Consider the following 22,425-nt stretch of genomic DNA (forward strand, 5'->3'; position numbering starts at 1 on the left):
CCCCACTTCTCTGTCTATTGATTTTGGAAGGGAAGATAGGCAAGAGAATATGTGGGTGGCAGTAGATGGGAGAGTTTAAGATGATCAACCTAGATATGAAATCAAGGAGCCAACTCATTATTTCGACCATGAATTTGTCCCCAAATGTTTCTTGAACACCTAATATGTATTGGGCATTTTGCCAGATACAGAAACATAGGCCCTGTCCTCATAGGAGAGACAGAGGACAGATAGGAAACAAATGATTACAAATGTGATGAGGACCACTTCCAAGAGGTACCTAGAACTACAGGCTGGAGCAAAGAGGGGCAGACCTGACTTGGCTGGGAAATCAGGGGAGGCTTCCTTGAGGAAATGTCCTTTAAACTGACAGCTGAAAGAGAAATGAGTTGGCTGCACAGAGGGCTAGCCAGGAAAAGGTCCTGCAAAGGCCCCATAGCAGACAAGGCACGGTGTGCTCCCAGAATCTAGAGAAAGTTGACTCAGCTCCATCCAGAGAGTGAAGACGGTGCAGCCAGATGGGGCTGGACCAGTGCCCAGGGCCGTAATCATGCACAGCATTGTAGGTGATGTGCTAGATTAGAGAATGTATGCTAAGGGTGGTGGGAAGCCAGTGTTGGACTTTGGATAGAGGAGAGCTATGATTAAAAATGACTTGTTAGTAGGTCTCTTGGTTTCCAGAATAGAGAACAGATTGGAGGGGGACAAGCATGGTTGCAGGGGAGCCCGTTAGGAGGCGCCATAATATTTCAGGGGAGGATGGATGGCGGTCTGGACTGAGGTGGGGGCCAGGGTCCAGAGAAAAGTGGAAGGATTTTTGATATCCTTGAGAGTTGGAAGACTGATTAGATGTGGTTAGTGAAAGAAAAAGTCCAGGATGATGATCAGATTTGGGCTTAAAAAACAAAACAAAACAAAACAAAACAAAACAGCAAGGCAGTGGTGCCTTTACCAAGAACCCCAGAGGAGAAACGGTTTGTGGAAGTAAATGATGAGCTCAGTTTGGGACATGTTCAGTGTGAGGTATAAATGAGTCAAACAAGTAGAGAGTTTGAGCAGGTGCTCCATATACATGGAGAAGTCAGGGAATCATTCACATGAACTCAATGCCAAATCAACTTCTTCTGAGAGGTTGGGCCTGAATTAGGTGGAGAATGGTCAACCATTCACCTTCTTCCATGTGGGGAAGGAAGAGTCATCTGTGTGGGCCATCTTGATCTTTGTGTTCATTTTCTGCTCACATGGTTTCCCATTTAGTGATAGGAGTGAGCATCTGAAATGTTGGTATTCTTGAAATAAAACTTCTTTCCTTTGTGGATTCTGAAAAACACAATGAACAAACAACCCAGTGAGGACCATTAAGGGACTGAAGGGAAGAACTAATGCTCTAAAATGGCAGTTGGTTCTGCGATGATGGTTTTCTTCTCCATCACCAGGAGGCCTCATACATTCCGAGTGGTGGGATTTCTCATTCTACTGGTAAAGCACTGTTAAGGCCAACCCCTGAATGAAAAATAAGATAAACCCCCTGAAGATTAAATGTACCCTAATTGTGGTTTAGTTTCTACAAAGTGAGGGTATTGAAGTACTATTATGTTTCAAATCTTGCCTTCTTCAACAGGCTCATGGCCATCCCAAATCACCACATTGAGTCTTTGTAAATATTTCTATTTTGAACCTACCAGCTTATTTATGTGAACCTAACTACAAACAAACACAAAAATGAGCCCTGAGTTCAAAAGTATAAACTCAAACACAACCCATCACTTGGAAGAATCATGAACATTTTGTTAGCATCTCCCAAAGAAGGAAGCAACTGCACAAGAGAAAACAAACCATAAAGCTGAGTGTTAAATTACCATTAAGCACTCCATCTACAAATTTGTGATTGAATGTGGTTATATCCACGTTCTAATACAGTATGTGATCTTGACAGGGACAGTTTAAATAAAGTCACTGAATATCCTGTCCATTCTACCTCCTAAGCATCTTGAATTCTTTCCCTCTACCTCCCATCTACACCCATCACCCCTGCTTTACTTTAGGCTATCCCCATCTCTCTCTCGGGAATAAAGTTTCTGTAACCGGACTGAGCTGGGTGGGCACTGGTTAGCAGAAAGCTCCCTGTCCCACTGAGGTCTTGGTGACCTCAGGCTTGCCTTTCTACTTCTTCACGATTCTGATTCTCTTTTAAGACCCATGAAGACGAGTATTATGATCTTTTTTTTAAAAAAATAAATTTATTTATTTTATTTATTTGTTTTTGGCTGCTTGGTTTCTTCGTTGCTGTGTGCGGCTTTCTCTAGTTGCAGCAAGCGGGGGTTACCCTTCGGTGTGGTGCGCGGGCTTCTCATTGCGGTGGCTTCTCTTGTTGCGAAGCACGGGCTCTAGGCGCATGGGCTTCAGTAGTTGTGGCTCACGGGCTCTAAGGCACGCGGGCTCAGTAGTTGTGGTGCACGGGCTTAGTTGCTCCATGCCATGTGGGATCTTCCCCGGCCAGGGCTCGAACTCATGTCCCCTGCATTGGCAGGCAGATTCTTAACCAGTGCACCACTAGGGAAGCCCCTATGGTCATTTTTTAATACCTAAGACTCAGACAAAAGAACCACTGTGCCTACACGAAATAACTATAATACAGTTATACTACTGTATAACTATGAGCTTCAAAAGTGAAAGGCTATTTTTTTGTGTGTATTTCAGTTGAGCATTGAAATCTTATAAAACTATTTGGTGCTGATGGGGGAAAATAAATGCCACAGTGCCAGGGTTTGGAGTACCCATCTTTGCTCCCCTCTCATTATTTAGAGAACTTGTGGACAGAGGACAGACCCTAGAAAAACGCTAAAGTGCCATCCTGCAATCTTTCTCTTAAGCTCCCTGCAAGGAGACCATGCCCAATGCTCTCACACTGCTCTCTCTGCCCCACAAGGCGTGTGCCCTTGGCTGCTTCATGCTCAGAATCTCCTTCTGTCTTCTCCTGGTCAAAACAACGGGAGAGGCCACAACAGTGAGAGGCCCGCGTACCGCAAAAAAAAAATAAAAAAAAATAAAAAATAAATAAATAAACCTCCTTGCCCTCAGGTATATGCACAATGAAAAGGATCAGATACATGAATTCATAGTATGATGTCTCATCTCCAAAGAAGGAATTCTGCAGGGGTAGAATTTCAGCTATCTCGAGCAGAGGGAAGGGAAACATTGCGAACCCAGGGTTTCCCTAATACCTCTAATCACAAATTAGTGATGTGATCACCAATCTGTCCTTGTTTAACAGTGTTCCTATGACAATCTCTGGGTTAGACACAATTCTACTCCCCAGCCCCTTGCCTGTAACAAATGCACATTCTGATTGGGGGGCAGAGAGTTTTCCCTCTGAATAAACTGTTTCTCCTGAAGAAATTGACTGAGTGGCATAGCTGATGAGTCAGAAAATGTAGCCTCTGCCCCCTGCAATACCATTTCCTAACTATGTAACCTCAGACAAGCCACTTAACCTCTCTGAGGATCAACTTCTTAAACTCACATCGGGCAATAATACCTCCCCTTCAACTTTACAATAGATTATCTTACAGAATAAGTAAGATAATAAATGTGAAGTTGGCCTTGAGATCTGTGAAATGTAAGGTTTTAGTACTGAAGGATGACAGCTTCCCTCACCCTGTCTGGTGATTTCAAACACATAATACAAGATCTTTTCATATTGTCGGCAATATGGAAGGAAACAGCTGCTGGTCCGAGCCAATTTTAGAAACCTGCGTTTTCGCAAAAGGAAGAGTCAACTTTCATCACAGCAACATCGCTGGCACAGGATGGGTGCTGCCAGAAAGCGATGTAGAGATGGCCCAGCAGGTGTCAGCAGAGAACCAACTTTTGGTACTAAGCAGGCTTATTAGGAATGAGGAGATGCAGGGGCCTGGGGAGCTGAAAGGGGGCTGGCAGGATTCTGCTGTTAAATCCAGAGCTGTCCCAATTCTGGAGGGGTGCAGGTGGACAGATTGGAATCACTGAGATGGGGGCAACCCTCTGGCTCGATCTACCTTGGATTGAGGATCTTCTCCCTTCAGAGAATTCCTTCCCGTTCCTGCCTCTTAGTCTGGATCTGAATCCCTCTCCTGTTCTTAGAACCTGTGCTCTAACTTGGGGAACTTGTCTCAAAGGAAAGGAAGGCTTTGTTTGTTTAGATAAATATTGTTTTGGGAGTGCCTTTCTTCTCTCTCTGGCAACACCAGAGTTGTTTGGAATATATGATTTTCACCTACACCTGCTTCTCCTACCTTAACGTTCAACTCACTCACTAGAAATAAAACCCCAGCTATTCAGATTCAATAACTCAGGCAGCACATCCAGCTAATGAGCTAATACGTGACTAATACGTGGAGAGGGGGTGAGAACTGGTTCCAGCGACCGCATAGAAACCTGTTGAATGAAGTACTAAATCTCTTCCATGTTAAAGATGGTCTCTCATATTTTATTCTTATGAGGCCATGATTTCACTGCAAATATGTGTGAGTCTGTGTTACAATGTGCCATGTGGAAATGGGTTCTATGAGGTCTGAGGTCTTTCTTGGCTAGGTGTGGAGAGCAGACTTGGAGAGACAGAGATATAGCTTTTTGCAACGGGAGCAAACCCCCAACCGCCTGTCCTGCCCTTCTCCCTAGTCTCTAAGACCCCCAGTGATGGGTGTGTGCAAACATATTTGTGTGTGTGTGTGTGTTTGTGTGTAAGACAGGAAGAGGGAGAGAGAAGGTACCTGTATGTGAAGTGGTATATCCTATTAATGGGGAAAAAGAAATATGTGAGAAACTCTGTGAGGAGAAAGGGCAAATGGGATCAGACCCGAAAAGTTGTCTGCAGCTCTGAAGCCAGATCTGTTGGCAAGAGGTCAAGGGCAGGGCTATGGCCACATACATAGATGGCCACCTGTAAGTCTGCCTCACCTGGGAAATGAGAAAAGGAAAAGCAATGAATCAAGGGACTATGGACCTTGCAGTCCTACCACACTGTTATTCACCTTTCCTTCCCCCTATCAAAGCCTAACTATCTTCAAAAAACTCAGGAACTATATTTACTTCTGGAATAACTAAGGTCTCCAGGAAAAGGGAGTTGTGGCCTACTTAGAATAATCCAAGGTGTGTTTGTGTGTGTTCTCTAGAGTCCTAAACTAGTATCTAGCGTCACAAGGAAGAGAAGGCCCGCACCGACTGCTAAATGCGAGCCCTGGGCCCATCAGTCTGTAAATCTTCAGCTGGCAGAATGACAGGCAGAACATACTCAGATTCCTACATTGCCACAAACCTCTCATATCCTGATAGCTAGGTGAGCTGTTTCCTTCTCGTTCTGACCATGAATATTTAATTATTTCCATCTCTTTCTTTGTTTGAATGAATATTTGAAATTAAAGGTGTGTGTTGGGGGAGTGTATCTTGTACATTATTTTTCCAGAGTCCAAAAGCAGAAAGCACATCTGGACAGGTTAAGCCCTTGAAGAGTTATGTTATGTAATAAGCAAAGCTCAACATTCACTCTCCTTGAGCTTTTATGCTCATTTGGTGTGTATCGGTGCTCCCAAGCATTGGTGATTTAAGGATGGAGACTCAGAAGACAGGACAACCGAAGGGTAATGAGACCCATCTCTCCCTTCAACGCATAAACCTCTGATTTAGAAGGGGAGAGTGTAAACATTAAAGACAGCCATCAGAATTGATCTGAAACCCCTGCTATTATGGTATCTCCCCATCTAGTGCGCCCCCCACCCAAAGCTGTTTAACCTTTCAGTATAAACGACTACCTCTGTTGCTCTATTGTCAACTGTAATTTGCCCGTGCAGCTATACAACCTCAAAGTCGGCTTTTCATCTGAGCTTCCTCAAAGGACGGTGCAGCCACATTTAAGCTCAAGTTAATTCGGCTTAGTCAGGCCGTCTTCACTCCTGCTGGAGCCCGGAATCCGCGGCTACCAGGCCCCCGGAGCCCTCGCCTCTGCCCCCAGGGCCTCTCCCCATCTGCCCCCCAACCCCGTCTCAATTGCTCTGGACCAGTTCATTTCGCCACAGCCCGGAGCCGCTCGGAAAGTAAAGATTAAAGGGGAAAGTCGCAGCTGTATATTTATATTTTCATTGCTAGAAGGGAATTGATTTCCGCGCGTTTATTTTGGTAGTTGTAATACACAAGGGCGGATTTGCGTCACCCGAGCAACTTGTCGGTGGAGATAAAGTTGTACAAATATTGAAAGGGGAAGTGCTAGGAGTCATTATAGAGTTTTTCTCCGGAAGAAATAAGGATTTCTGCAGTATCCTAAAATACTAAGGGCGCTTCTATTTTGAGACCAATCTTGCAGGCACATCCGCTCATTTAGTCCGAGTTTGAGCCCATCAAAAAACAGGAGATGACCTGAACTCCGGCGAGTCCAGGGTTTCCTGCTGCTTTCTTGGTTCTGAGGGGTGGGGGTGGGGGGGAGTAAGGAGGAGGAAGGGATTCTGCGGACTCAAAAGAGGGAGAGGGGCCCGCAGAGCCGAAGCCCGGGCCTGGGAAGGAGTGTGGAGGGTAGGCAGGAGGTCGTTCCAAAGGTTTCCTTTTTCGCGTTTCTCTCCGGGAGCTCCGGGTGGGTCTGGGTGGCGCTGATGCGGTTGCAATGAAGCCGACAGTCTGGGAGAGCAGAAGGGCGCACGGGGCAAGTTGCAATTTACAGTCAAGCCGCGGGTTTTGCCGGGAGAAAGGAGCGGGAGGCGGGGCTAAGAGTCTGCGGGGGAAAACTCGCCTTCGGGTCTCGTCCTCACCCTTCCTGCCTACTTCCCCGGGGCCTTGAAATGCTGCAGAGGCGGGTGGTGGATGCAGCTGGAAACCCGGAGAGCCCGCGTTCCGCCCAGCCTTTACCCTGCACCCACTCCCGAGGGTCTCGTCTTATTTGCCGGCCGGCTGCCGGGGGTGAGGCCTAAATATTAGCGCCTCTTTTCGAACTGTGAGTTTGTGCTTAGGCCGCAGCTTCAATGTTTGCAGCGGAATTGGAAGTGACACCGGAAAAGAGAGAAAGAGAGGGCTTAAGGCCACCCTTACCACACTCGCGCTAGTGTTTTACCCTGAGGGCAGTGAAGTTATACTGAGGCCGCCCTCTCCCACAGGAGTCTCCCCAGAATCATCAGCCTTTTCCTGCAAGGCCTGCACTGGAGCCTTTCAAGGAGGGTCCAGCACCTCGAGTGGCTTTATGCTTGTCTACCCCTTGGCCTCTGGCTAGAAACAGAAGGACTGGTCGTCCTGCGTTTCTCTCACCCCAGGTGCCCTTCACCTCAGCAGATCACCTCCCTCTTTTCCATCTCTGGACATAACACCTCTGTCGCGGCTGAGGCTGCACGGAGCAGGGCAAGAAACCCCCTTAGTAAAAGAGGGAGGTAGAGACAGAGACAGACAGAAGCTGGTGGCGGGGGGCAGGGGGGCGGCGGTTGTTCTCAGTGCTGGCTGGTTACAAATGATTGATTAGTGATTGATACTTTCCAGGACAAAGTCAAAAGCTTAAAATGACGGCATCTGCAACCAGAGGCTAGAAACCAAATTCATTAGCCCAAATCCTGAACTCGAGATAGGCATGGCAAATTCAGTTGCCTTCCTGGGTTTCTTCGGCAAGCCCTGTAAATACTGAAGTGGGGAAGAAAAAAAAAAGCCACAGAAACTTTATTGCAACTATATTGAAAGTCTGGGGAGGAAAACGCCACAGAAGATGCTGTTCTGTTAGAAGATGCTTATTAGGACAATCGAAAACAAAAGATTTCTCTGTTTCATTATTATTATTTTATTTTCTTCCTGAAAATGTGCAAGAAGAGCTCATCTGGGTGGCCTGTGGTTTGTATGGGAGAGGGGTGGGGAAATCCACTCTGACTATAATTTAAAAGAGAACGAATTCTTAAAATAGAGATGTTGGTGTTGCAGAAAACCCCGCACTACACCCACTATGCGCTCTGAAGACCCGAAGTCCGAAGTGAAGACGTCGGTCACCACTGAAGCTTCTCCTGCGACCAGGCCCAGGGGGTTCCCTGGAGAAATAGTCACAGCATTGAAAGTAGTATTTAACCCCAAGGAAATCTACTCTTGTGGGCCCTTGCAAAACAATGGACCCCACGTGATCGGGGATGTGGCGGAGAAGGGAGGGTGACATTTCCTACAAGGTGCATTAAAGGAGGGGACGCGCGTGCCGCTCTCCCAGGTTTCGGACGGCTGCTTGTTTTGCTGTCTCCGAGGCTCAGGTTGGCTGCGTCCAAGAGAGACGTTCGGAGACATCCATCTTATTTTGTTTGAAAAGTTACTGGTTCAAGTTGTCAGTGTGTGACAGCCCGGAATACAGCTAATTTGCGACCGCCCCTCCTCTCTTCCCTGAGGATCTCCGAGGCAGGGAAGCGGACCCAGTGCCGCCGCATTCCCGCGCGAGAGCAGAGCAGGGCAGCGTGGGGGTGGGGACCCACGAAGGACGGAGCTTTGTAGAAGACACCGACTCTCGGGATAAAGGCCGACTGGAGAAAACTCTGGCCCGAGTGATGTAAACAGGAGGGAAACCTAGGGCGCCGCCAGAGTTCCAGAAGGCGGGCCTTGCACCCGCGATAATCTGCGGGAGCACCAGTTTCCCTAGGCGAGAGCTCCAGGAGCGCTGTGACCAACTCTCCACGCCTGGTGCCGGTTCGGAGCTGCAGAAGTTAGTGGGAGTTAGAACTCCCTGGAGCAGCTGTTCGAAGTCCCCTACCCTTTGCAGAAGGACGCGCCCGACCAAGCACAGCCCACGCGCCAGCAGCAAACAGATTGGCGTGGCCGGGGCGTGGCCGAAGGGGCGGGCCACGCCCTCTTTCCCAGTTCCCCTCCACTTCCCACTCCTATTGGTCACCAGGATGGCCAATGAGCGCTCGGATCGAGGTCCTACCCTGGGTCTGACTCGAAAGCTCCTGCCAAAACTTTGGGAGTTTTTAGAGAGGAGTTTTTTTTTTTTCTTCTTATTACTTTTTTTTTTTCTTTTTAAACTAACGGACTATTATTGTTATTGTTTTAAATTTAGCTGTTAAGGCTTAGCTGTTTGAGTGTTTCTTTCGGTGCCCGGCGCCTGTCTCCCCGGCTTCCCTGGCGTTTGTGGAGCCGCGGCCCCCGCCCGCCTAGCGGCTCCAGCACCCCTCGCTCGCCTACAGCCCGCGGGGAGCGCGGGCGCCGCGCCGCCTTTAAAGTGAGGCCAGGGGCCGAGGCCGTGAGTGGCCGGGATCCGGCCCTCGCCTCCTCCCTCGGTGGCGCTAGGGCTCCCTGGCCTCCCTTCAGTTCGGACGGAGAAGAGTAAGCGGATCGTCCCCGGCTGGGCTGCCGCCTCCTCCTGGACTTAGCGCGCCCCTCCCCGCGCCCCTCCCCACCCACCGGGCCCGGCCAGGCCGCGGCGGCAGCTCCGTGCACCCCGCCAGAATGTTCGCCGCCGGGCTGGCTCCCTTCTACGCGTCCAACTTCAGCCTCTGGTCGGCCGCCTACTGTTCCTCCGCCGGCCCGGGCGGCTGCTCCTTCCCCCTGGACCCCGCTGCCGTCAAGAAACCCTCCTTCTGCATCGCGGACATCCTGCACGCCGGCGTTGGGGAGACGGGGGCGGCTCCGGAGGGTCTGGCGGGGGCCTCGGCCGCTGCCCTCACCGCACACTTGGGATCGGCTCACCCGCACGCCTCTTTCCAAGCTGCCACCAGATCCCCGCTTCGACCCACCCCGGTGGTGGCGCCCTCCGAAGTCCCGGCTGGCTTCCCTCCGCGGCTGTCCCCGCTCTCAGCCGCCTACCACCACCATCACCCACAACAGCCACCGCAGCAGCAGCAACCACAGCAGCAGCAGCAGCCTCCGCCTCCACCCCGGGCTGGAAGCTTGCAGCCCCCAGCCTCCGGGTCGCGGCTGGTCCCGAATCCCCACCATAGCGCTTCCGCCCCGGCCCCCTCCAGTAAGGACCTCAAATTTGGAATTGACCGCATTTTGTCTGCAGAATTTGACCCAAAAGTCAAGGAAGGCAACACACTGAGAGGTAGGTCTTGGGCGAGAGGCTGCAGGCCTCTGAACAGGGCACTGACGCACTCCCCGATCCTTGGGCCATTTGGGATTCCTTTGAGTGTTTTCACAATTAAGGACAAATCGGTAAAATGAGGGAGAAGAAAATGAGTTATAAGGAGACTGTGAAACATTAGGTTTAAAACTCACCTGCTCTACATTTAAAAAAAAAAGAGGAAGAAGAATCCAGAGATGCTTTAAAAACACATGCCACAGAATCAGTATTCATAAAAACGTTGGTGTAAATAATATTTGCTGAAATGACTATCATCTCTCTGTCTCTTTAATCACGTATCTACAAAGAGAACTACATTATTTGGCAGGAGAAGCCCTTTTGGGGAACACTTTCCCGTCCATTTGTCTGCTTTCTAGTGAAATTCCACCCAAGGAATATAGATGAACAATATTGACTCTAAACTCCCAAGAGAGCAGGGTGAGGGATCCTTTGGAGGGACAGTTTAGGTCTGTGGAATTCTTGGAAGGCACCTGAAAGTGACTTCGTTTAGGCTTCTTTACCTGAAGTCCTTCCTAGCTGTATGCGTGGACGTGCACCTGTGGGACACACAGGAACAGTTCGTGCAGTGCCCCTGGGCCACTGTCGGGAGAAAGGCGTCCCGGCGGCGCGGAGACAGAGGTCTCTCACCACTTCCCTTCAGGAAAACGGAACGGAGGGGTGGGGGAGGAGACGAACAAGTCCCAGAGAGTGTGAGTGTGGCTTTGCCGGAGGGGTAACAACTCTTCTTTTCCCTCGTCCCCAGATCTCACATCGCTGCTAACCGGCGGGCGGCCCGCGGGGATGCACCTCCCCGCTCTGCAGCCCTCCACCGGCCAGTTCTTCGCGTCTCTAGATCCCATTAACGAGGCTTCTGCCATCCTGAGTCCCTTAAGCTCGAACCCGAGAAATTCAGTTCAGCATCAGTTTCAAGACACCTTTCCAGGTACGGAAACCCTCCTGATCGACGGCCTAACGGGCAGGTCGACTGCCAAAACACTTAGGACTGGAGTATCACGTGGCCACCGAGGTGTAGCAATCCCGGAGTTGATGCGGGAGGCTACCACGTCCGGAGAGAAACCGAAAGATTTCTCAGTGAGCTAGCTCATTCTTCGGTCGGCTCCCGGGGTTAAGGGGTGGGGAGCCTGGGGAGGGAAGAAAGTGTGCGCGAGCGGGTGGGCTGGGGGGGGTTCCCTAGTCTTTTCGCCGGAGAGGGTGCTTTGAAAATGCAGCAAGTGGTGGTGTTATTAACATACACTCATTTTGGAATGATCTTAAACATTTGCCGGAAGGTTCCGTCTTCACGATGGGCATGGATGCGAGTACACACACACACACACACACACACACACACACACACACACACACAGAGTGGAGAATCGAGGATGTCATCTTTAGATCCTTTAGGCCGAGGCGCATTTTCGCCTGCTCTTAGCATGCCTGATGGCCATGCATTCGGTTTATGTCTTTACTTTGGAATTAATCGGTGAAACGCCGGGCTTCTCCACTCCAGACTCGCGTTAGGCCTTCGGCCTATGGTCTTAAGAGCCGTACATTTCCTTCTTAGAGAGGCCATTCTGTGTCTGCGTGAAGGGCTTTCAGAGCCGACTGTTAACGTAAAACAAGTTTAAGCATCACAGTGAGCCCCAGGCGTGCAGGCCGCGGATAGGGCACTAACTGAGTCCTCCTGTCTCTCTCTTGCTCCTGCGTGGTGGCAGGTCCCTACGCTGTGCTCACGAAGGACACCATGCCGCAGACGTACAAGAGAAAGCGCTCGTGGTCACGGGCGGTCTTCTCCAACCTGCAGAGGAAAGGTCTGGAGAAAAGGTTTGAGATTCAGAAGTACGTGACCAAGCCAGACCGAAAGCAGCTGGCCGCGATGCTGGGTCTCACCGATGCCCAGGTAAGCCAGCTCTGGCCCTGACGCACAGCCCCCTTGACGGGCAGCAGCTCGCGGCCTAGCCCCAAGGCCCCCTCCACCGGCCGACTCTCCTTTTGCAGTGGAAACACTAGATCTCGAATTTCAGGAGACTAGGTGGACTTCTCAATTTGAGATAGGAGAGAGGAAGGGGGTGGGGGAGAAGGACAGAAAGAATAGCCCATCCCCAAAGAGGTTTGTCAACAAGCGCTGCGTGTTTATTTTGGCCAACAAGCGAAAGCATGTTGCCGAGAAGGCAAAGAGGCAGCAGGAGATAATAATTATATACTCGACTGTAGCACAATTTGCTGTAGGAGGCAGTTTATTTCAGAAGAGATAAAACTCCAAAGTCAAGAAATTGTTGTTGTTTCTTCCCCCCTCCTGTCCTCCCTCCCTCATCCTCCTGCTGCTGCTGCTGGATTGTGAAATCCCCAGTTGTGAGGAAGTGAAAACATTATTTCAAACGGAATTACTTAGCCCCAGTAGGGCAAGAAGTCCACTTGGAGCTGCCACAGTCAGTCCGATTTTCTAACGGCATAATGGGAGGGGAAGTGAGGAAGAGAAAGAAAAAGAGATTTTCTTAGAACATCCAAGAGCATTTCACCAGGTTCTGCCTAGTTGAGTTTCTTCTTTTTCCAAAACAAATCTTCAAATAGCAAATCTATTGTGCCTGAATTCAATATGTTTTCTTTTCTCAAGTTCAAGGCCTGTTTTTTTTTTTTTTTTTTTTAAGTTTTGAAAATAGAAGAGTCACCGTTCTCGAACACCTCACCACAAATGGCCCTTGCTCCCTGGGTGCTTCTGTCCTCTATCACACAACTCCCCTCCCCAGCACACACACTGGAAGAGCCCAGCCGTTTTCCACCAGCTGTGGATGTTATTTTTAAAAGGGAAGCTGGAACTTGTGTGAACGCATTGGGACCCCCAGGGGATTGTATATTTATATAGATTCTCTGCCCCATCCCTACCCCCTTCCTCCACTTTGCACAGGTTTAATTCCAGTGTTCTCTGAGCCCACAGAAGGATTAGTCTATCCCGGGCAGGAGCAGGGTCCTTATCAGCTTCTGAGTACACACATGCCAAGGAAATGCTCTCTTATAGAAAGTCCATTGGTGCCCCACCCCACTGGGATTAACTCTTTGAACCCCCTTCCCCCTTTGTTTTCCACGGTTGCTACTTAAAAAGAATTGTTTTTGTAGGGACTTGCCTTGGGTAGTGGCAGTAGAGGAGGGGCCCAACTTAGCAGGGATTCTTAACATTGGGTCACCAAACCCTTGAAACTGTGTGCAAAATCTTGGGTATATGTGCATTTTCCTGGGTCAGGGGTCCATAATTGTAATCAGATTCGTGGGAGGGGGGTTCCTGGCTCAAGTGGGGTCAAGAAGCATCGACTTAGAGCATTGATCCTCCCTAGTTTGAGGGCAAGGTGCAGGGATCTGCCTTTCCAACAGGCATCCAGGTCACTCCAGGCTAGCGGTCGGAGGGCCACATTTTGAGAAACAGTCCTAGTTGCTTCCCTAGGCGAGGGTCTCTGGTGATCCTCGTGGTTTCCCTGGGCTGCCTCTCGGTCCCTGCTTCTAGCACAGTACCTGGCCTGTGGTAGAGGTGCTGGGGACAACTGGCGACGCTTTCCCGCCTTTGGGAGTGCCCCAGGGTGCGCGCAAGTCCAATAGGAGCGAGCCTGCGTCTCACCTCCGTGTCCCTACTTGTCTCCCGGTGCGGCGCGGCGCAGGTGAAGGTGTGGTTCCAGAACCGGCGGATGAAGTGGCGACACTCCAAGGAGGCCCAGGCCCAGAAGGACAAAGACAAGGAGGCTGGCGAGAAACCGTCGGGCGGAGCCCCGGCTGGCGACGGCGAGCCGGAGCTGAGCCCCAGCCGCTCGGAGGGCGAGGCTGAGAGCGAGAGTAGCGACTCCGAGTCTCTGGACATGGCCCCCAGCGACACGGAGCGGACTGAAGGGGCCGAGCGGTCTCTGCACCAAACGACGGTCATCAAGGCCTCGGCCGCCGGCGCCCTCCTTGCCGCCAGCAGCGGAGGCAGTGGCGGGAGCGGCGGCGGCGGCGGCGGCGGTTTTAACTTCGGCGTCCTCAGTAGCGGCAGCACCGGCGGCGCCGGGAGCTCCGGCGGCCACAGCAGCGGCAGCGGCGCCTCGGAGCTGCTCCCTGCGCTCCAGCCAGCCCTTGGCAGCGCCCCCAAAAGCCCCGAGCCCGCCCCGGCGCCGCTCGGCGGCCTCTAGACTGGACGAGGTTGGAGGAGACGTGGGGCCCTGTGTGCAGGCTCCCAGCCTTCCAGTGTGGGCTGGATTCTGTGCCTACTTTCCAGTGGCGGCGGGAGTCCCAGCTTGCGCATCGCTGTCCCGGCCGGTGCAGCCCACCCCGCCCAGAGCCGAGGCGGGTCGGAGTGCCTCTCGCCAGGCTCCCAGCGCCCGCCGAGCACTTTTGCCTGGATACAAGCAGCTCGCACTGTGAAGCGTTGGACTAAACAGTCCTCCCCGCATTAGGGGTCGTGGCGGAAAGACGATGCACTTAGGATGCCACAGACTTGTAAATAAAATGTTTACTATGGTTTGTAAAGGCCGCTTGGCTTGCTGGGGCGATGCAGTCGTTAGGGTCTGGAATCTCCGACCCGGACCTTAGCCCCGGGACACTGCAGGTCCCAGCAGCTGGAGGTGGGGGACTAGAATTTCGGGGGGACATGCTGCAACCTCAGAGCCACCTTGCTGCAGAGATCGGCGCCGGGACTTAGGGGTTCCACCAGTTCAGAGGTCTCGTAGGCCTCGCTAACCACCACTGATCCGGCGATCGCAACGCTGAGTGTGGCCTGAGAGCTCAGTCGGCCATAGAATCTGTCAGGCCTGTCGGGCAGATGGCTCCCCCAGCTGGAGTCAGGACGCGAGGAGTGTGCGCACCAGCCTTCCGCAGCTCCAGCTTAAGCAGAGTTGAGTGGAGAAGACAGTGGTGCGGGACAGGGTCAGCCTAGCGACAGCTAGTACTAGAGAGGCAATTCCAGCGCAAACTGCCCCTTGCTTGGGGATGGAGTAGGGGACGCAGCAGGTTTGTAGTGTCTAGAGAAAAGGGTAGACGGAATAGACAGGTCACAGGAGTTAGGTCTGGAAGCCTGAGGCTGAGATAGCTTGAAAGCTGCTAAAACATTTGCAGGGCAGGATGGTGATCTTTTCAAGGTCCCCTCCCTTGTCCAAGGTTGAGGGGGAGCCCAAACCAGAACTCGGAGTTCCTGGCTCCCATTTGGCCAGTGAAGGATCTGCTAAACCGCACACCATCTGCCCCCCATCGGCGTGTACACAGACACACAGACACACACACACACACACACACGATCTTCCTGTGCAATTGGGCCGCTACAGGTGTCCAGTTGAACTCTTACCCCACCCCAAGCTGGGGTGAGATGAAAGGCAGTTTCCCCATCACACTGCAACTGGAATATAGCACATCTATTTTGTCTCCATGTTGCTACCGGGATGGACCATTCAATTCTTTTCTCTTTTTTTGAAATCTTGAAGCGTCAAATCTCTCTCTGAAGACACCCATGCCCCCTCCCCTGGAAACCACGAAATGTTCGGAGTTGGTAAAAAGTGATTTCAGGAGAGTTTAGAACAAATAGACATGGTGGACAAACCTGATCACCCGGGTCTATTTGACACTGAGCTGGGGCAAAGCCACAGGCCTCTTACAGGCCCGTCATCCATTATGGGAAGCAGGTTGTCACATGGAACCCGTTAGGGAGAGAGAGTGTTGCTCCTGTGTAGATACTGAGGCCAGCGAGCCTAGGACCCACTCCAGACCCCTGGCCTTATCGAGAAGGCTCCTAGCAGCTCCCTGGTCTGGCTTAGCTGTTTCCCCATTTTGACCCATTCGCTTGAGCACAGAGACCTCTTTTCTAGACGTCTGCGTCCAAGGGCAGAGTAGAGGTCTCAGATTTAGTCTTCTTGGCCTGGCTCAGCTGGTCACCTGGGCAAGTCCCAGAGTGCAGCCCAGGGATGCAAGGCTGACTATTGCCTGCTGAAGTGAGCCACTCAACCCCCCCAATGGAGCTGAACCCCTAGAGAAACGTGCACAGGGGGGAGGGGAACCACCGGGGTGGTCTGGCCTAGGAAAGATGAGAAAGGTAAAGTGCCCCAGAAGGACCTCAAGTTAAATGGGGACACCAGCCAGCTGTTATCCCTAAATGGAGCATATGTTTGGGGGTGATTGCAGTCTCCACACTTGCTGTGAGTCCCAGCCCTGGGTTAGGATGACTCCTCTACACCACAGGCTTTGCTACCTGAACGGTAGGAGTCTGTCTGTACCTTTATTTTGCCTTCACTTCCGAAATTCATTTCCTTCCACTACAGAAATCCTGAAATCCTGAAACCAGGACATCCCAGGAACATCGAATTTTGAGGCACTTAAATTCAGTTCTGGCTGGGAAGGCAAGCTGAGGAGGGGGCCGTGCTTTCTGCACATCGCAGCTACCCCTCCTCACGAGGCCCGCGAGGAGCTCATGATCCCACACCCGCGCTGCATTTTCCTGTCTGGGTCCTGGGCTTTTGAAACTGAAAAAGAACTTTTCGCTCAGGGACTTCAGGCATGTGATCTCAGGTAGAATTCGCCCTTACCCCAGTCAGGTTTCGCCAGACTACAGGGCACGGTGGAGCTGAAGGGCTGGGAATGAAATGGGCCATCGGGAGTCAGGATGCTCCTGGGCGGGGGGGGGGGGGGGGGGGGGGTCGTCACAGGAGGCGCCCCTTCCTCAGCCACCACGGTGGTCTGTCGTTCCTGAATATTTTCCCCGTGAAACATTAGCGGGTCTGTCCCCTGGGCTGTGGAGGTCTTCCAGATTTTCATCAGGAACGGAGTATAATAAGCCCGGGAGAAGTTTAAAGTTCATTTTGAAGGAAAGCTGCCGGGTCGGAGGGTCTCTCTAGGCGGGATGGAAAAGCAGCATTTCGGGCCAGGCCGCGTCATCCCCGGGACTGCTCGCTCGGCCCCGTGTACGGGGATTTTCCCGAGGGCGCTCGATGCTAGCAAGAGTGGCCAGGGAAGCTAGAAATTCTTGAACTAAGACCGAGATTTCGCAGGCACGGAAGGAAAGGCAGAGCGCGCCAGGTCCGCGGACCCCAGACCGGCCCTGGCCCGCAGAGCTGGGGCTTGGAGGAGACGGGTGCTCCCGGGCCCAGGGCCCCAGAGAACAGCAGAGCCGCGCTCCCCGCCCTTACCCCCGCACCCCGACCCAGGCTTCGCCCTTTGCTGAAAGCAGTAATAACTCTTTGCCCAGAGCAGGGCCCCACCTCGCCAGCCCCGGAGCCCTGGCGGCGCCAAGCCCTCCGAGCAAGGTTACCTCTGCGCAGCTCTGAGCGCGCAGAGGGCGGGCGAGCAGCGCGCGCCTCTCTGGGACTCGAGGGGGATCGGCTACGCCCCTCGGGTGCACGCACGCCGCACACACACACAACTCTTACACACGTAGGTCAAATACAAATACACAGGCCCTCAAAGGCACACAGAAACGCAGACGCGGACGGGCTAGTTCAGCAAATAAAGTTCCACGTTCTCCTCCAGATGGCAAAGCAAAATGAAGAGACTCACACCGCCTTCCTCTGCCAGTGTGAGTGCCTGGGGCGCTTGTCTCTAGAAAAGTTTTCTTGCGCCAAGATTCGCTGACTAAGCCACTGAAAGCAGGCACCGCATTCCCCTGCGCTTGTCTGCCTCAGCCGAGGGTGGGCAGGGGCCGCGATGCCGGGAGTTGTTGGGAGCGTGTAGCCGTCGCCGTCCTGTCCCCACTGAGGCTAAAACTGTCCGATCCTATGGCACTTCAAGGAGAGGTCTTGCCTCTAACTGAGGCTGTGGCCCTCATACCCTCCAATGGAGATCATCCCTTGTCTCCACCCGCCCCCCCCCCCTCCAGCTAGGATTCGCTCGTATGGTGGAGGTGGGGGGCAGTTGCTCAGACTCCAGTTGTCACAGATCCTTCCAAACGTCAGAGGGAACGAGCGGCTCTGGGATCTTTTTGTGGCCGCTCCCTCTAACTAGGGTCTGAAGTGGGGTGTGGGCAAGTGTTCTAGTTTGCGGCCAGCTTGGCGCAGGTGAGCTCTGAGTGCCGGACCTACTTGGTCCCTCCTGCTCTAGGTACCAGAAGCCGACATACCGGGAAGGTGACCTCGGGTTCTCCCGTAGCCACAGCCTCCGGGAGCTTTGGGGTGCGCTGCAGCAGGGGATGCTCTGCGGGCGTTTTAGACTTGAGCTTTAACCTATTCCCGGATCTGACCCCACCAAAGTCCTCAAGCAGTGGCGGACTTTTTAAGACTGGAAGTGCAGGATGCGCCAGGCGCAGATCTGGAGCCAGAAACGAGAAGTCAGAGGCTGAGGTCGACACACCCTCCTCCGGTTTGCGCGCCCTAGTCTTCCCTCCACCTTCGTCCTTATTTAAGAAGGAAGAGCTGGTAGAGGGACTGAGGGCTCAGACCTCCCCGTGCGACGCGGTGATACTACTTTAAAGATGCTCGAGAGGGCCCTAAAGGCTCAGGGCCCTCAAACCCCCCCCCCTTTAGCCTTGGGTAGGGGTAAGGGGGTTGCACACACTGTGGTCTTTGTGAAGATGCAACTGCTGGGTTTTAAGGAGGACTTTAACGGCAGGTGTTCAAGCTGGGGGTGATACACCCCGATTTACTGTGCTTATGTCTGGCTCAGAGCCTCACCTTTGAGGTTGTGATGGGATTGGCCGGCGTCCCAAAAACGAACGATCCGCCTTCTCTGCGGCTTCTCACACACACGGATATTAGAACCTGCAGCGCGCACCCCTGCAGCGGTGCCCTTTGGGAATCCCAACTACTTACATGGGATGTACTTTCTAAGATATCAGTCCACCCGGGTTCTAACGGAGCACAGGCTCTGCCCAGACCGGCTGGGGGGGCCTCTGAGCTTGGAAAATCCCAAGGTCCCTGGATTCCTTAGCTGCCTTGCCCTCACTCACTTTAGGAATGAAGATTAAATGTCCCCGCAGGTATGATTACTTCATTTTAAAGGATGAGGCAACGGAGGCCGGGAGTCTTGACGTTTGCCCAAGATCCTCTAGAGAGTGAGTGCCAGGACTCGGATGGGCCATGGGGTTAGTGTCTCTGAGGTGCCAAAGAAGGAGAGGGATCCTCTAGGAATCGCAGGCCTGGGCTTCCCCCGGGGTTGACGCACCTGCCCTTCAGCCTGCGCCCTTTCCGTACAGGTTTAGCTTTGCTAATAGTGTCTAGGGCCCGGCCACACCCTGCTCACAGGAGTCTGCGACATCCTTGGTGCTCTTCCGTTTTCGTCGGTCGTTGCTGATAGTTGGGATTCTGGGCAGGACGCTGGTTGCGAGGCCTGACGGCGCCTGCCCCCGCAGCCGCCACGCCAGCTCCTTTCTTCCCTGCCCTTGGACTGGCCCCAGCCGCGGTAGATACTGAGCATCCTTCTTTTGCGCAATCCACAGATCAAGAACAGCGGCTACATCACCTGGCGCACGCTCAGAGCTCGCGTCTTCGGTGACCCCAACGACTCTTTCTGGGGAGCGGGTATGGGAAGAGGCCGGCGGGTGGAGCGCGGAAGCCTGATCCCAAGCCGGAATAGGGGAACCCAAGCTAGCCTAAGAAGCATTCATTCATTCACCAATTACCGCGAGACCTTGGAAAATTTATCTAATCAATTGGCTTCAGTGTCCTCATCTGTATAGTAGGAAATAATCAAAGTTACCTAACTTATAAATTGCTGAGGGTTAATTGCGTTATTAAACGTGAAGTGAGAATAGTGGGTGGCATACAATCAGTGCTGTCGGCTTAGATGTTATTAAATTCATTCATTCGTTTATTCACTGCAGTATTTGAGGTGCTTATTAGTATCTGCACAGTTGGAAAAAAATGCATGACAATCCTTACTCTCCAGGAAATTAAATCCATACATGGAGGCTCTTTAATGTGTGCAGTCACAGTGTCCCCCTGGAGTGGGGCGCGGGGTGGGGGGAGAAAAAGCCTTTAAGGAGTATCCTAGAGTGTTTGGACCTGCTTCTGGATGACAGCAGGGGTTGCCTCGCAGACCCAGACTCCAGGAGATACCCATTTGCACTTCTTCCTCTTGGTACTCCTGGCGCTGTCCTCTGTGCCCACAGTAGGTGCTCAGTGCAGTGCTTGTGGGTATGGTTGGGAGTTTTCCTTGGGAGTTGGAAGGGGACGAAGCTAGAATTTTCTGACACTTTGGCTCTGAGGGAAGCTTAACCAAGTGTCAGGGGTCCAAGGAGGGAAAAATATGTGCCCGCTGCTGAGATCATGTCAGGACACATAGCACTTCAGGAGTTTTATTAAGTTCTTGATTAATCGCGTGGGGGGGGGGTGTTCAAAACGGAAATACGATATCAACTGCCCCTTTAAGTGGCGGAAGTCACCCTCTGCGCGCGGTTGGAGAAATTCTAGCACCTAGCGCAGGGCTCGGCACAGGGAAGGCTACTCAGAAAATGTTTATTGAATAAACGAATAACACAATTACTGTGGCCCCTGTGGTAGTTTAGAGTCTCAGTAGAGTCTCAGGAACAATATGATCGCCTGGTTAGCACTGTAAACACAGGAGGAAGCTAAGAACAAAGTACAGAGCTACCGACTGGTGACCCTGGGAGAAGTGGACTTGGAAGCCACCAAGCATCTGACTGAGGATACCCAAGGGTCCCCGATACTAAGGCCATCACAGAGCAACGAGAAAACGAATTCACAAGCTCTGCTCAATACAACAGACGAAACGCTGTTCGCGCCAGTTCATCCTAGTGTTGAGTGTAGATGGGCACTGTTGGCCTCATCTTGTAAGTTGAATAACTCGTCCACAGTCACGTTGCTAGCGGTCGACAGAAGGACCAGGACTGAAGCCAAAAGCTTTCTGGGCTTTTTCCGGACCCCACTGCGGCCTGGCCGCGCGGGGCACTGGGGCTGCGGGAGCATCTCTGGGCGCAGGGAAGGGCAGTGCAGAGCCGAAAAGAAGGGGCGAGGAGCCGGCTTCGGTGGGTCTGCATCTCGCCTTCTCCGCCTGCTGCGCAGCAGCGCCCGTTTGTTTCGCCGGTTCCGCAGTTACCCTCACCGCCCCCCCACCCGCAACTCGCCTCAGGTGATTTTCGGGTCAGTGAATTTCAGCCTCACTTTGCTTAGTCAGGGCTGTTTATTTGTGTTTGTCGGAATCGGGGTGAAGAATGCACACCGCTTGGTTCCCAGCACGTGATGGGAGCTCAAGAAATCAGCGGATGACGAGATGAAGGAGCAAATGAACTAATGCATGAATAAGACTGCGTTATCTCGCGATCCCCGCATGCAATGGTCGCTGCATCCGGCCATTTTCTGGATCCCTCTATGGAGAGAATCGCAGGCCGTGCACACCCTCCAAGGGAGTGCCCAGGAGGCTCAGCGCTGTGCGATCTCCCCGCCACCCCCTCCCCCAGAGCGCAGACCCGGCTCGAAGCCTTAGGCTTTCGGGGGTCGCCTGACTCCGCCCCGTTCGCCACTCTTTTGGGTCTAGTGGAGGGTCCCGGGTCCTCTGTCTTCTCAGATCCTCAACCCGCCGGCCGAGCACCCAGTACAAGGTCAGTGTGGGCCCTCGGGCTTCGACGTCGCCGCGGTTGGTCCAGACATCAGCACCGCGCCGGTGGGCAGCGCCCGGGAGATCATCCCCGTAAGGCTGCTTCGGGTCCTCCTCAGCGATCTAAGCCAGACCCCCTTGTCCCCGCCTCCCGCAGAGTCCCCGCTGCTTGTGCTGACCTCTCTTGCGCGCCAAGAGAGGTCAGCACAAGCAGAGGTCAGCACAGGCAGCAAGAGGTTGTGGCTGAACAAATGGGGTGAAAAGCTAGAAAGGAAAGGAGTCGGATACACAGTTTAGACATTGAATGACGAGTGTGATTTAAACTTTCCTATTTACTTCGGTCTTCACTCTCCCTTCTCCTCCTCTCTTGCTTTGGGCATCCCATTTATTTTTGTTTTTCCCTCTTCCCTTCCTGCGCTCGGGTCTTCCGTTGCTTCTGAGATTGTTCAAGGTTCCACTCAGGTCTTGAAGAGGAGCTGGGCCACGCTGGCTCGGTTCTGGGGCGATCAAGGCGGACAACGTAAGAGGCAGGGTGTGTGACTTTACAGGAGCGACCTGGCACTCCCAGAGGTGGTGGACTCCAGCCTTGTCTATGAACCAAAATGTACCGAAAGGCAGTGATTTACTTTATGATTTAAAAAAAAGGAATGGGCCCCTAAAAACAACATAAAAGACCCTCAAGGGCCCTTCCTCCCCAGAGGCATTATTCAGGAGCCGAGGGCGATGTGTCTGTGACTCACGGGCCACCCGTAGCCTCCCTGTCATCCATCAACACACGCGCCCATGGTTTGAGCCCCGACTCCGTGCTGGGCGGGTTCTGGTTTAGGGATTGGCGGCGGCTCCGGCTGCAGCGATCTGAAGGCTCCCGGAAGTGTGTCCTCCGAACCAAAAGTTTCAGCAGCCGG

General features: G+C 52.7%; 1 protein-coding gene across 1 annotated transcript; it reads left to right on the top strand.

Annotated features, from left to right (window-relative positions):
* Nucleotides 1-8,277: 8,277 nt before the first annotated feature.
* HLX (H2.0 like homeobox) lies at nucleotides 8,278-14,521 on the top strand. The gene is made up of 4 exons (XM_027122235.1): nucleotides 8,278-10,015; nucleotides 10,797-10,976; nucleotides 11,749-11,933; nucleotides 13,681-14,521. Exons 1-4 carry the CDS (start codon nucleotides 9,421-9,423, stop codon nucleotides 14,182-14,184), a joined length of 1,464 nt encoding a protein of 487 aa, XP_026978036.1. The 5' UTR covers nucleotides 8,278-9,420; the 3' UTR covers nucleotides 14,185-14,521.
* The last annotated feature ends 7,904 nt before the right edge of the window (nucleotides 14,522-22,425 follow it).

The sequence above is a fragment of the Aethalodelphis obliquidens genome, unplaced genomic scaffold (genome assembly GCF_003676395.1).
Source record: "Aethalodelphis obliquidens isolate GAN/ISIS:26980383/991018 unplaced genomic scaffold, ASM367639v1 scaffold24, whole genome shotgun sequence".
Taxonomy (NCBI): Eukaryota; Metazoa; Chordata; class Mammalia; order Artiodactyla; family Delphinidae; genus Aethalodelphis; species Aethalodelphis obliquidens.

Coding starts and splice junctions, on each gene's coding strand:
- HLX (XM_027122235.1), top strand. CDS start 9,421: ATGTTCGCCGCCGGGCTGGCTCCCTTCTACGCGTCCAACTTCAGCCTC. Junction 10,016..10,796: donor GGAAGGCAACACACTGAGAG/GTAGGTCTTGGG, acceptor CCTCGTCCCCAG/ATCTCACATCGCTGCTAACC. Junction 10,977..11,748: donor GTTTCAAGACACCTTTCCAG/GTACGGAAACCC, acceptor GCGTGGTGGCAG/GTCCCTACGCTGTGCTCACG.